The 15,889-nt window shown below is 32.0% G+C and overlaps 1 protein-coding gene across 1 annotated transcript; it reads left to right on the top strand.

The window, feature by feature from the left end:
• Positions 1–1,328: 1,328 nt before the first annotated feature.
• LOC106474019 (synaptogyrin-1-like) lies at positions 1,329–13,144 on the top strand. Its single transcript, XM_013934704.2, has 4 exons — positions 1,329–1,512; positions 6,346–6,565; positions 10,280–10,419; positions 11,401–13,144. The coding sequence occupies exons 1-4, from the start codon at positions 1,414–1,416 to the stop codon at positions 11,617–11,619; spliced, it is 678 nt and encodes a 225-aa protein (XP_013790158.1). The 5' UTR covers positions 1,329–1,413; the 3' UTR covers positions 11,620–13,144.
• Positions 13,145–15,889: the final 2,745 nt, after the last annotated feature.

Here is a 15,889-nt window from a genome sequence, read left to right as displayed (position 1 = left end):
AACCTTGTGGAAACGTTGTACATTTGCTGTCATATTAAACTTATATTAAAGTTTTTCTTCATTACCCATTCAAGCCGTCTCCAACCATTATGAACCGTTCATACCTACGCAAGGGATCTAAGACCAGTGTGTGTGTCAAAGATGCATTTCCCACATTGTAACTACCTTATGATAGTGAACACATGATACAATGATTTTTCTATTATGCATAGATAATACGAATACTATGTTTAAATATAATTTCAAAGTAATATTTTCGCCATAAAATAACAGAAAATCTTAATTCCTTAAGTTTCCCAATATTTTTTAACGAAATGCTCATTCTCTCGGGATAACAAAGGATTTAAATTTAGACTCATTTGTTATAGAAATTGTACAGTGCCATGTTCTTTATTGTAAAATAATCATTAGAACTTGGGGTAAAAAAGTTACTTTTGCGCAGCTTGTTCCAAGACAGTCAGCAATATTTAATATGATTGTTTGTTTTGTAATTAAGCACAAAGCTATACAATGGGCTATCTGTGCTCTGCCCACCACGGATATCGAAACCCGGATTCTAGCGTTGTAAGTCCGCAGACATGCCGCTGTGCTACTGGGGGGCATTTAATATGAAAGTGTTCGCTACAGTGACGAATCACGGAGTTCATTTTATAAGGGTCAAGTGAATAGTATTTAATATCTATAGATTGTAGTATTTTATGTCATTAGTTATTTATCAGCTGCATTACCCATCTATTGAAAAACAACAACAAAAAAACAGCGTGCATCCTATGTGTTATTGTCACGAATAAAAGAAGTATCGTCTACATCTGAACGTTAATTGCAGTATAGGTCCATTGACCAAACTCCTGCTTTAACCTAAAACACGACCCAAAGGGTCTTACACACGCACACATAAATATATACATATATTGTTTGTTTGTTTGTAATTTTGCACAAAGCTACACAATGGGGTATCTGTGCTCTGCCCACCACGGGTATCGAAACCCGGTTTCTGGTGTTGTAAGTCCGCAGACATACCGCTATGCCACTGGGGGGGGGGGGGCACAGCACACACACACACACACATATATATATAATAATAATTTTAGTTTCCCAAAATATAAAAACGTTTATATAGTTTTAAGATTGATGATTGTTGGCCAACATTCAAAATAAACCATAAAATTTTAAAAAGCTAAAGCTTTGTTATTTGTAAATGAGTAAATCATAACATTTGCAATATAACAAGTGATATCTGGTATTATCATTATTTTTATAGTTTTCGGTTAATTTCTTTGAAATATCTTGAATCACCTATAGTCAAACCTGAAGTAACTACTTTGCATAGAAATGAGAATACTCTGTAGTCTTGAGAAGCACGTGTCAGACGTACGGGTATTTTCGTAATAAATTAATAACTTATGTTTTAAAATGGAAGGAGGATTTTATGGAGCTGGAAAGGCTGGAGGATCTTTTGATCCATTATCTTTCGTTCAAAGACCCCAAGTTATATTAAGATTTTTATGCTTGGTAAGAATATTCGACATTAATGCTTCATAACTGAAAGGTCAAATGTTATAGTTAGGCTTATTTTTAGAAATTTCTAATTAATGAATTAAGAAGAATTTAAGTTTCTGTAGAGTGCAGTGCAAAGTAAGGTTTGTCAGTTTCATGATTTTAAGATTTAAAAATTTTAAAGTAGTTGTTTAACTTTTAGTTTTACTGATACTGGTAGTGGTATTAAATAAACTAGTTTGTAAGGACAATCGATGTAAATTTTAAGTTGCTTTATGATGAGTTTATCTCGTTTACTTTTTTAAATGAAGTGGTGATTGTACTATGGTGATCAATATTTTGAAATGTGTCATAATCAGTTACAGTACAATAGATAGTTAATATTTTTTCAGTATCAGTAAAGCATACATAATTTTTGTGATAAATTATTATGCTTATGAAAACAATGAAAACTCATTACTGTTTGCAAGATGCGATTCTTTATACTTACCTGTGTTTCATGACTGTTGCATTACACAAGATAACCTATTAGGCAGGAGTTAACCAATGACATTACATTTATGTCAAACACATTGGAGATGATGTTTAGTTATTTAATAATGGAGGAGAAAGTTTTATATCCCTACCAGTTATTTTCATTGTTACAGAGTTACTTGGCAACTTTAACAGGTGTGAACTACATTAATATATTTACAAATGGAACATTTGTTAATAAAGCTGGTGTCATTAGTAAATGTATTGCTACCAATTTTCACCCAGTGAGCATTCTTACATTCACATGCATTAATAAAATTAAAAAAAAATTAAAAACAAAAAAACATGCTGGATCCAGCGAAATTCAACATCACGTTGATCCAGGAAATGCAACAGATTTTATCATTTTGCTTAATTGAATAAAAAGGTTATATGGGGGAGCATGTCCCCACATGCCCTTAGATGGTGACTACCTTGGAAGCTCACAGCACTTTACTGCATGACTAAAATTGTACTTTTTCAAAAGTGACATTCAAACATTCCTAAAGGTTGGAAGCCATGTAAATATTTGTGTGTTTTCAAAATTAAATCCTTATTTTGGTTTCATGCTCTTTAGTTCTTAACATTACACCACTGACTTGCTTTCAGATCCAAAAACCTGTTTGGTGCATTTACTGAAAGTATTAATTGTGTGGGACCTAATATGGAATATAAGCTTCAGTATTGAGAAATGTAAAGTTACGGACTTTGGACAAAAGAGTCGGGAAAGAGTTGTTTATTGTATAATATATGTACCAGCATTGATACTTGTAGCAAAAGAGGATTTAGATATCATTATTGGTAAAACTAATCCAATCTGAGTTTTTCAGCTGAGAATAGCAAATAATAGTTTAATTTGGGGAATTCTTAAATTTTTATCTTTCACATTCTGCAACAAATTAATTTTTCAGCAGGAAAGAAATATTAAGAATCCTGCAATTTAATGAAAATAACAAATAAAGTTTTGAAATGTATTTATATGAATCTAAAATTTGGGGTACTATGGGCAGTTTGGTTCTACTGAATTAATACTGCAAGGATATCAACATACTGAAGTTTTCAAGAGGACAGATTAGTGAGGTTACCAGAATGATGCCTGGATAAATTCACTTAAGTTTTAAGGAAGGCTTTGAAGTTTGTTTTATTTTGAATTTCGTGCAAAGCTATATGATGGTTATCTGTGCTAGCCATCCCTAATTTAGAAGTGAAAAACTAGAGGGAAGATAGCTAGTCATCACCACTCACCACCAACTCTTGGGCTACTCTTTTACCAACAGATTGTGGGATTGACTGTTACATTATAAGGCCCCATGGCTGAAAGGGTGAGTATGTTTGGTGGGACGGGGATTCGAACCTGTGACCCTCAGATTGCAAGTCAAGTGCCCTAACCACCTGGCCATGCCGGGGCCCTTCTTTGAAGTACAGAAGAAATGCAGATGTTACTTAATAAATTTATCAAAATTGTTAAGGATTCACTAGCATTTGGTTTGTGTAAAATGAAAAGGTAGGAAATTTCAACATGAACATTAAAAGTAATAAGATTAAGTTTTTAAAGCTCAAATGCTATATATATATATTTGTTGTTGACTACCTAAAGTTACATGTTTAGTTTTGATACTTTGATTGGTTTTGGAGAGTGGTGAGGGTGACCACAGTGGGCTGACTGGCTGTCTGTCATCTCATCTTTCTTTTATCTGTATAGCGGTAGAAAACAAATACCACTATATATATCTGTATTTGTGGCACTAACACTGTCGGTCTGGCTTTAGAAGAAAAATGTTTCACTTCTGTCAAAGTAAAAATGTTCAGTAGAGAGAATTTTGCTTGTTGGATTTTGTTTACTTTGAAAGAAATAGTATACAAGTAACATTATTTTTATTCTTAATAATTGTTTCATTTGTACATCTTATATTTGCATAGTTCAGACATTTTATTGAAAGAAAGTATTGGTAACTTCATTAGCTATCACTGTAAATTTATATGTAAAGTTAACAAGTGCAGTTAAGGAATACTTTAAACAAACTTATTAAGTGTATAGTATAACTTGTAAGAAATAGTTTTTAAAATATTAGAATAAAATAAAGATTGAGTGAGATAGTCCTTGAATGTACTTTAGAACTGTTTTTATCCTGTAATTACAATATATTTGTTGGATTCATGCATTTGAAAAATCATCTATAAATTTTACAATCTTAATTACTCAACCACTAACTTTATGTAAAGCTGAGTAGAATGTAAAGATCATATAATAGTTTCAACACATGACATCAGGAAACAGTTCTAGTGAAAGAGAAAATAAATCTTTGACATATACAATCAATAAACAGTTGGTCTACTGTATAATAATGAAGTCAACAAAATCTTGTAACATTATTCACATTCCCAAATCAATTTTGTTTATTATACAGTGATGTAAAACAGACTCAAAACACCATAGATATTACCATTATAATAGGCCTAATGGTATTCCTTTGGTTTTGTTGACCCAAGCTTTGCTGATGAGCCTTGAATAGGTGAAACTGCAGTCCACAGCAGAGGGTACGGCCTATCAAAGAATGCATTAGGCTTCTACGTCACAGATTCTCTTTGGTAAAAAAGAAATCTTTAACACATGTATACAATCAAGAAACAGCATTGTTTTACAACATTAGTGTTAGACTTCAGCATTTTATTAAGTTGTGGAGTTCATATCTTTGATGAAACTATAAAGTGAAATATTGGACTTTGAAGTTACGTTACAGGTGTTTCCTATAGCTATAGTCATTGAGTTTTGCCAGATAATAATAATAATTATTATCACAATTAATTTAACAATACAACATGTCATAAGATACATTGCTTGCTAAATGTGTCTTGCTGTTATATCATGAACAAAGGATATTTAACCTAATAGTTTTCTCTTTTTCTGTGGTATGGGTTGGTTAATTTAGGTTGCATTATTTTATTTGAAAAACCTATTGTCTGTGTGGTAAAAGATGCATAAAATAGGGTAGATGGTATCAGATTATTGGTAACTAAGACGTGAAGGGGAAGTACTTCACAAGTCCCGGGGTTTAGTACAGTTATGTTACTCGTAGATCGTAATGAAGCTAAGGCTACTACCACAGCCAGTGGGTATGAACATACTTGTGAGATGATGTAGTAGCCATAAGATGTTAATCTTCTAAAATCTAGAAATTAGAATGTTTAGGTTTTTCATGGTATAAATTTTGTGAAAGGCATACATGCTTGTACTTAAATTTGGTGTGTAGTCACCATTCAAAATCTCTAGATCTTTTTCAGCATTAATTGAAACAGCAAGTACACTACCGAATGTGAAAAGAATCTGTGTAAATTTTATAAAATTGATATAAGTAACTGTGTTTCTGAAAATTAAGCATATTTTTGAGTTTTCAGATTAGATAGTCTTAGAAAGGACTGTTAAACAATCTAAAAACTTGGTCTTTCATGTTTTTCATCTTAGATAAAACATTCTGTTTGTATCTATAGAGAAGAGGCTATCTTCTCAATCAATATTTTATGTATCCAGTAAAATAAGTAATGTACAAGTGTCTAAAGTGTCACGTTATTAAACACTCAGCGTGTATTATGTGAGAACTTTTAAATTCAATGTGTGAAAAAGAAATAAATCATGTTCTTGATGTTTTCCTTGTTCCATTGGTTAGACATTGAGTATATCATTTTTTGATGTTTTGTACATCCACAATGTTGTCCTTGTTCTATTGGTTAGACATTGAGTATATCAGTTTTTGATGTTTTGTACATCCACAATGTTTTCCTTGTTCTATTGGTTAGACATTGAGTATATCAGTTTTTGATGTTTTGTACATCCACGATGTTTTCATTGTTCCATTGGTTAGACATCAAGTATACCAGTTTTTTGATATTTTGTACATCCACAATGTTTTCCTTGTTCCATTGGTTAGACATTGAGTATATCAGTTTTTGATGTTTCCTTGTTCCATTGGTTAGACATTGAGTATACCAGTTTTTGATGTTTTGTACATCCACGATGTTTTCCTTGTTCCATTGGTTAGACATCGAGTATATCAGTTTTTGATGTTTTGTACATCCACAATGTTTTCCTTGTTCTATTGGTTAGACATTGAGTATATCAGTTTTTTGATGTTTTGTGCATCTCCATTTTCAGTTTTGTACTACACATATGCTTTTAAAGTACCTCATTTGTTCCTTATTGACTAACAGATAGCCACAGTTTTGCCCATACTTGAATTATATTTGTTTTAATTTTTTAAATTCTAAATTTGTGATCTTGTAGTGAAATGTTTTTGCAGGTTCTCCTGAAGTGAAATAATTTTATTTTTTGTTACACAGATTTTTGCCATTGTAGTTTTTGGATGCATTGCCGATGAAGGATGGCTGAATGATGACTGCCTTTTTAACAAGGATAGCAATGCTTGTAACTATGGAGTTGGTATAGGAGTTATTGCATTTTTAACTAGTATGGGTCTCCTGGTGGGTGAAGCATTGTTTGAGAATATCTCAAGTGTCAAAATTCGCAAACGATTGGTTCTTTGTGACTTGGGACTTTCAGGTGAGTGTCAATCTGATATCATAAATATCTGTTTAGTTCAAAGTGACATTTTTGAAATGTAATTTCAGATTATTTTAATATTTGTATTTCTCTGCCATAGCCTATAGTATTTTAATATTTGACTGTATTTTACTGTTTAGGTAACCAAATGACTGAACACGCTATTCCAAATGTGGCCTAACCAAAGACAAACACAATGAAATTATAACATCTTTAGACTTAAATCCAATATTACTGTAGATAACACACGCTCCTTTGACTTAAGAGACTGACCAACCAGAACACCAACATGTTTTGCTTTCATAACACTGCTAAGGTTATTATTTCTATTAAAATTATATTTATAATCCAAATTATGATAACCCATATGCATTACCTTGCATTTATTATAATTAAAGCCATCTGTCATTATTCACTGAGCTTTAAAAAAAAATCAAAATCCTTTTATAAAACATCTTTCTCCTCACAAATAGCAACACCCAAGACCTTAATATCATCAGCAAATTTAATTAATTTATTTACCCTTATTTAATCTATGTCATTGATGTAAATGAAAAAGGTCTGAGGTATCCGTCTAATGTCATTAATCCAGTTTGACTGAACTCCATTTATAAGAACCCAGCTAGTCACGTTTTTATAAATAATGTCCTTTATGTGGCACCTTATCAAATGCTTTCTGAAAATCCACATACTTCAAATACACACCTTTAACCTCATCTACATAAGTAATAACTTTTTCAAAGAATATCATAAGATTAGTAAGGCAAGATTTTGCCTTTGTGAAACATGCTGACTATTCAGCCAAATTTTAAGACTCTGCAAAACATCTTTTAACAGATTTTGAAGCACTTTTTTCCCACCACTGATGTAAGATTAATAGGCCTATAATTACAGGAACAAATTGTTTTCACTTCCGTTGAAAAGAGGAGTAACATTAACAAACTTCCAATCCTCTGACACTTGCCCACTATTCAAGGAATGACATATTCAATCCTTAACCTTCTTCAAAATGCTGGAAAGTGGGATTTCAGCTATTACTCCCGTGGTGAGTTGAGTAATGTTTTGTTTACCTCAAAATGAATTTCAGATAGATACCTCCCCACATAACCTCCCCACTTCCTGTGTGTTTCCTTTTATCGTGAATGAGTCTTTGCAAGAATGGTTACGAGGTTCTCATGGGGTTTACTGTTCATGGAGAAAGCATCACCTTCCTATTGGTGGAGAGCTATAGTCTCATGCTCATTGAACATAGATTATCACAGTACACATTAGTACATGTAAGGGTGGGTGTTTTATTCGAAACTTGCCGTATGCACAGAATTCTTTTTGGCAGTGGTTTAAGGTAATATCTATCAGTATTTTGAGAGATGAGTATCTATCGGAAATACATTTTCAGATAAGGAAAATGTCAACTTTTTTACTCTTAAATGTAAAAAAAAAAACTAGAAAATAAATACAAAATATTTCCTTTGTACTTGCACCAAGCTAATGTCAAAATTAATTGCATATTTGGTTTATTACTGTATTAAGAAATTTAAGCATTAATGTTTTTATTAGTTATGGTTTTCCTTCATATGAACTTTAGAACATTTTAAGATACATTGGATTAATAATTAAACCTTTTTTATTGATTAATTAGTTTTGTGGCACGTAATTAATTAGTTTTTTTTGCTGCACGTGTAAAATTTAATCTTCTTTGTACTACACACAAATCAATGGGTCAAAAATGGTCCATTTAATAATTATTGAAAGCTGAATGATTTTTATAAATAGAATTTCTGTATCGTATCACACAAGTTATATTTTACCTTTTTTTCTCAGTGGAATAAGAAATACAAGTATTAGAACTGGCCAATTAATTTGAATAAAGTCGTGAGAATAATCAACCGATCAAAATTAGTGTTTCCGATTATTATTATTTTTGATTATTCCAATGATCTAAATTTCATGTGAGAATAATCTATAAGGTGAATGTAACTGATTAATCAGCCTGACACCAGTCTTAAAATTTAATTGTGATTTCTTTGCTAGTTAGACTTAACTTTGTATTGAATGGTGTATATTATAGTACTTCAGAGTTTGTCTGTTTTGTATTTGTTTGTATGTTTTAAATTTTGCGCAAAGCTACATGAGGGCTATCTGCGCTAGCCATCCCTAATTTAGCAGTGTAAGACTAGAGGGAAGGCAGCTAGTCATCACCACCCACCGCCAACTCTTGGGCTACTCTTTTACCAACGAATAGTGGGATTGGCCGTCACATTATAATGACCCCACGGCTGAAAGGGCGAGCACGTTTGATGTGACGGGGATCCGAACCCGCGACCCTCAGATTGCGAGTCGAGCGGCCTAACCACCTGGCCATGCCGGGCCAATCTGTTTTGTAAATCTTTCCTTTTATATATGCGCACTTCACCTCAAGGGAAAAATTGCAGCATTGAATTAAAAATATTAGAGAAAATAAACTTGTTGTTTTTTTCCACACCTTGAAATTTAAATTATAAAAAATGTTTTACTCATTTAACTGTGTACTTAAGAATAATATAAGTTGCCAATTTATATTTTTGATTGATTTTAACATGCTTCCGAGGAAATCCTTAGTGTTTGTGAATTTACTGAATTTTTTGATTGATTTTAGCATGCTTCCGAGGAAATCCTTAGTGTTTGTGAATTTACTGAATTTTTTTGATTGATTTTAGCATGCTTCCGAGGAAATCCTTAGTGTTTGTGAATTTACTGAATTTTTTTGATTGATTTTAGCATGCTTCCGAGGAAATCCTTAGTGTTTGTGAATTTACTGAATTTTTTTGATTGATTTTAGCATGCTTCCGAGGAAATCCCAAGTGTTTGTGAATTTACTGAATTTTTTTTCTGAGTATCATGTTAAACTCATAGTCTCCTGGAAGGAAAATAAAGTAGTTTTTAATAAAAAACAAACAAACTATATATCAGTTTCAAGGAGTCTTAATGAAACTCCTCATCTATTCCTTTCAACTGTTAAAGTCAAAAAGGCTTTCAATTCAACGTAGATTCATGTAAAGATCAGAAAAAAGTGATAAAAGCTTAACTTGGTTATATCCTGTTAGATGATTTGATGTTTTAGAGCAACTATTACAATTATTGTCCTAATTATTTAAAAGCTTGCATTATCATTTCATATTTTAGCTAGTTTTAAAAGAATGTATGAAGACATAAAGAAAAAAGATAATTAAAGTTGAAAATACTTAGTTTTCTTGTAGATTTTAGTTACAAATTTTTTGTTTTTTTATATACTTTCAAAACATACCACAAGGAAACCTTTTGTGAAATTTCAAAGCTGTGAAATCTTACAAATATCACATATGAAAATAATTTTTGATAAAAGACTTAGCACAAATGATCACGTATAAAGTCTATTACACTTTACATATAAAAAATAATATATTTTATATGCAGAAGCTACATTACCTGTAGAGAGGAATTCTGAAGTTCCAAGCTATTTTGTTCAGTAGTTTTTTGCAATACAATAAAACATGCCAAACAACGGGAATATTGTATTGACAAACGTAGACATCATAGAGTTAAATACAGTGTCATCATAATCATAATTACTTTTATCAGTATGATTTATATTTACCATAAGTTCTTTAATCCTTCTATTTTAATCAAAATAATGATTTGAAGAAAAAAAAAATTAGTTATCTTTGAATTATCAATTGATCACAATTTTTGTTGTAGGTTTCTGGTCCTTCATGTTTTTCGTGGGGTTCTGCTACTTATGTGATGCATGGCGTCGGGCAGAATACCCCTTGGGAGGTTTTGGTATTGGTAATGCTAGGGCAGCCATTGCTTTCAGCTTTTTTTCTGTCTTTCTCTGGGTAAGTCTGAATATAATTTGAAGTTTTACCTGTTTTTAATTATTCTAATAATATGTGTCTTTAGTATGAAACATTGTTTATCTAAATAAGAATGACCACTTTTAAATGGATCTTTGTCTGTAGTGTAGATTCCTTGGTGTTTCAGTTTTATTAGGTAGGGTGGGTTTGGATAAAATGCAAGGGATAGCCATTGTTTATTAGATTTTGGTATGGAGAGAGAGAGAGGTAGTCAGAACAGATGTTATATGCTCCATTCAGAAGACTGAATATGAGGTTATGTTTCAAGGAGTCCAGAATAAAACTATCCAATTTAGTACATATGCCTGTATGTGTTTTTTTTGTTTTTTTTTACGATTAACAGATGCTATAAACTGGTTATCTAATCTGTTTATTTGGATATCAAGAAAAGGCAATTTATCTTTTTTTTTCAGTTTCTCAAGTTAGATAAACATTTCTTTTAGGTAAACAAAGTTTCATAGTAAAGTTAAAAATTATAAGAATAATGAACTTTTTATCCACAGATTATCCACACAAATTATATTTATAATTAGAATATGAAAAAATTGCAGATAATTTGACGAAAAGAATATTTCAAAACAAAAAATAATTTAGAAATTTAATCTTTGAATGTCCAGAAACTTTATTTTATTCAAATAGTTATAGATATGCAAACTTTACTGGATAGAGGACGATGTTAGCTGCTGAAAATGAAACTATTTTGTGTTATAAAAGAGAATCTCAATCTTAGTCGAAAGCTTTCTCTGCAGGTTTGGAATTTTGCACTACCATCAAAAAATGGTATTCCTCTTCAAGTTTCCTAAAGATAAGTAATGAAATATTAAAAGAGTCTTTTTTTTTCTATTAGTTTTTGTTTTTTTTTAGATAAAAAAATATATACACTGACTGTTACATTTAAATTTTTTTTCCTCTTTGGGCATCTAAGATGCAGAGGTTTTCTTTGATTTATATTTTTTATTACAGGCTGGTTGTGCATATCTAGCTTTTAAGCGTTATCATTTGGGTTTGGACACGTCATTTGGCACTGGCTACGATGCCAACCCTAATGCAGGACCAGGAGACGGCCCGTATAGCAGTTACCCAAGAGGTCCAGATATGAATGAGGCATACCAAGAGCCACCTTTCCCAACTGGTTCTGAGGAAGGTGCACGAGGTCCTAATTTTCAAGTTTCTTCTTACTGAGAAAATGGAGAGTTTTGCCATATAATAACCCAGGCTGCTGAGGTTTCAACTCTGTATTTTCTTGTAGAATGTGATGGTGAGAATGTTGTTGGTGTATGAATATTTACTTGTAGCTGTGCTCACATCAATAAATGTTAAATTTCATGTACACAACACTGTAATTTTATACAGTGCTTCAAAGAAGTGATAAAAGTTCGTGTGTTAAACAAACACGTACGCATTTCAGAAGATATGTTTACCGAAAACCCATTAAATCCGACTTATTTTTTTAAATACTTTGTATATCAGTACAAACCGGTTTTGTTAATGCTGTTGATTCTACTATAACTTAATGTTGTAAGTTCTATTTCAAAATGGTTCATTTAACTTGGACCCCATACTTATTACTTCAAAGTGTAAGAATGTAAAAGGAAGACCCTGTCGATAAACTGTCTGATTGATCAAATAAGTAGATGCAGTGTTGAATTATTGAAAGAAATTTATTCCCAATTGATTTTATATGTGTTATCACTTATTCCAGGACTGAAATATTGAACTGTTATATTTAACTATTGAGAGATAAACATACTTTGCTCTAACAAATCATTGATAAAAGCAGGTACAAATGTCCTGAAGTTTTATCAACAGCTTCTCCGTTCTAGGTTAGAGGTAAGAAAGAAAGTACATGTAGTAAAACAGTAAACGAAAGATTTTATGTATTATAAAACTAATTGTACACGTGTGTAACAGGTATTTTTTGTTTTCCTACAAACGAAAAAAATTAATTTCTCGCTTATAAAAGGACTCGACAGTTATAAAGTGTGTGTAATGTACATAAAGATGTTTTTCATTTATAACGTTAAGATAAATTATTTTATAAATGTAACAGATTTGTGGATGGTAGAAAATGAGAAATGGTTTTGGTCACATCTGCACACTATGGGTCTCAAACCAAATATTTACGGTTACTTATGTTTCAAGCAGGATTTATACCCTGTAATATTGGAAAATCAAAGATATGAAGAGTTTTAAAAACTAAGGACCATGGGCATTTTAAACTTGTATCATCTTCTGATAAATTCTAGGTTGTATTTATAGGCTCACCTGGAAATTACATCCTTATGCAATCACTAGGACATAACCCCTATAAATTATCTACATAATTTTTTTACATATTGCATACAGGTTTAAATATATAATCGAAACCTGGGATGTCGTAAATAATCAAATCATTCCGTGAGTTTCGATTTATTAAATTCGATGTATCTACATACAAACTTCATGTGGATTAGTTTTCCTACTGTTGTTTTATCAAAATTTTTGGTTTTTCTGATGAAGTTACATGTTTAATAGATTTAGTAGCTTGTGCAACCTAGAAACAAAATTAATTTTCTTTATATTCAGATATATATATATATATTTTGTACACCATCTAACAAAACAAAAACAAAATGGACAGTGTTTATGCAACTATGCAAAAAGTGTTAAAATTTTCACAAACCTAAAATTTCTTTCAATAAGGTTATACAATGAAATATACATGTAATGTAGTTCTTGTTAATTTACTATTTTAAATTATTTTTAACAGAACAGTACGTAAAACAAATCTTATAAAATCAAAGCTATCAGTCACAGTTTATTTTTTTATTCAATGCATACAAGATACAGAAATTATGGTTGTTTTAGCTGAAACTTTTATTAAAAACAGCTCGTAATTACAGGTAATCTTAAAATCTGAGTGGCCTAAAAGTTTCTGAATTAAAACATTCCATTCTGAAAGTGATGTTCTCATTATTTGAGCTTGCTGATATTATTTAATAAAATAGGAATATATATATTTATAATTTGTTCTTGTCATAGTTCATGCAATGCGTATGCTGCTTTCTTATACACATACAAAGCACTAGTGTTTGAGAAGTTAAGTGTGAACCAAATGTTTAAATGAAACTTAAAACTAAACAAGTACTATTTCTTAATCTTGTTAGTGTACTAGCTTAAGTCTATTTGTTAGACACACAAAATGTTCTTAATTCAGAAAAACTTGGTTCGGTAGAAATTTATGCATTAACACATATACAGTTCTAATGAATTATAGACAGGTTTTTTAAAGCAGGTGATGGGTTCATAGTTCCTTTGTAGCAGGCTGCTTATCATATCAACTATTTGGATTATATCATTTTTTAACTTTTCCATTTTGTTCTAGGAACAATTAGCAATACTTTTGTGCTTACTCGTAATACATTTATCATAGTTGGAGACCTGTAGGCTATGGTCACAGCACCAACTTTAAGTGCACACAACTGTGAAAAAGGAGTAAGATATTAACAAACAAGTGTATTGTATTACATGCTGTTTTAATCAGGACATAACCTCACATCATGGTCCAGTAATCATTTTTAAATCCAATACTAGGTACATAAGCCAAACAAGTTTGAAAAGTAAAACATTTGATATGAACACGTATTTTCATTGTTTCATAAACAAATGATTATGAGTTGTGACACCAGGTGATTTGTTTACTGTAACTTAGTATAGGCTTTTTTTTTTATGAGAGTTATGTATTGATAGTAGTTTTAAATATAGTGTCGGAAAGGAGTTTCTGTGGCATGTTGCATCGTTTAACTGATCAACACTGTACTTGTAATAACTTCATAGGTTGGGGTCAATTTATAGGTCCTGTACAACACGTTACATTTGCATGCACATGCTATAAAATGTTGCACGCGTCACTGCATCTGAGATTTAAAATTGCTAATAATTAAAGAAACTTTTTGTAAAGAAGGGTTAGACATTCAATATCACAGTTAGTGGACCGACATAAAATTTACAAATGAAAGTTTTAGCTATTTATTTTAATACAGTCTTGTCTCAAACTGTTGTATTGTCTACTTTTGAAACCATTAAGTGGTAAATTGATGCTAATAATCAAGACATGGTTATATAAATATTAATTATGCAACAATAAGCTATATCACCTGGCTTGTCAAACCAGCCTTTAAAGTATTATCTATATACTACTAAAACTCTGAGATTGTTTGCTTGTCTGTAATTAAATACAGCAAAAACTGTGCACAATATCACCATATTTGTAATGAAATGAGAATAGAAACAGAATAAAACAAGTTTCATTAAAATCGGGCCATAAGTTACCGAGTTAGCGCCGTTTTTCGGGTCACTTTAATGAAAATTTCTAGCATGAGTAATTTTAAATCACACTACCATTCGCGCTCTTTACAAAACTTCTTCGTTCAAATCTGTTTCCCTGTTGGGCCCGTCATGGCCAGGTGGTTAGGGTGCTCGACTCGCAATCTGAGGGTCGCGGATTCGAATCCCCGTCCCACTAAACATGCTCGCCCTTTCAGCTGTGGGGGCATTATAATGTGACGGTCAGTCCCACTAATCATTGATAAAGGAGTAGCCCAAGAGTTGGCGGTGGGTGCTGATGACTAGCTGTCTTCCCTCTAGTCTTACACTGCTAAATTAGGGACGACTAGCGCAGATAGCTCTCTTGTAGCTTTGCGTGAAATTCAAGACAAACCAATTTCCATGTCAATGTTCCCATCTTCTTTGAAAAATGAAATGGTCTTTCTTTTTACTCCCAATCAACAGTCAACTAAATATTTCAAATATGAAATGTAGCAATCAGTTTATGTGGGATTATATGGATCCATTGGTAACCTAAATCCAAGATATCCAACAAAACTTATGAGATACTACTGGGACTGGGATTATAGATGTAAATATGATGTTAACTTGTGGTTAAATTGGGATTTTGAAAGAGGTGGAACACCCTTTTGTGACCCACTTTGACATTCTAGGAATGCTGAGGGATTGAATCCTCAAGAAGTAAACATCTATTCTGCACCATTCATACATAGTTTAGCCCCTGACATTAACAGCTAGAGTACCAAAAGTTTAGCCCTTGACATTAACAGCTAGAGTACCAAAAGTTTAGCCCTTGACATTAACAGCTAGAGTACCCAATGTTTAATCCCTGACATTAACAGCTAGAGTACCCAATGTTTAATCCCTGACATTAACAGCTAGAGTACCAAAAGTTTAGCCCTTGACATTAACAGCTAGAGTACCCAATGTTTAACCCCTGAAATTAACAGCTAGGGTACCCAATGTTTAACCCCTGACATTAACAGCTAGGGTACCCGAAGTTTAACCCCTGACATTAACAGCTAGGGTACCCAAAGTTTAACCCCTGACATTAACAGCTAGAGTACCCAATGTTTAACCCCTGACATCAACAGCTAGAGTACCCAAAGTTTAAGCCCAGACATTA

Source organism: Limulus polyphemus, unplaced genomic scaffold (genome assembly GCF_000517525.1).
Source record: "Limulus polyphemus unplaced genomic scaffold, Limulus_polyphemus-2.1.2 Scaffold6728, whole genome shotgun sequence".
Lineage (NCBI taxonomy): Eukaryota > Metazoa > Arthropoda > Merostomata > Xiphosura > Limulidae > Limulus > Limulus polyphemus.
This window is presented reverse-complemented; position numbering and strand designations above follow the sequence as displayed.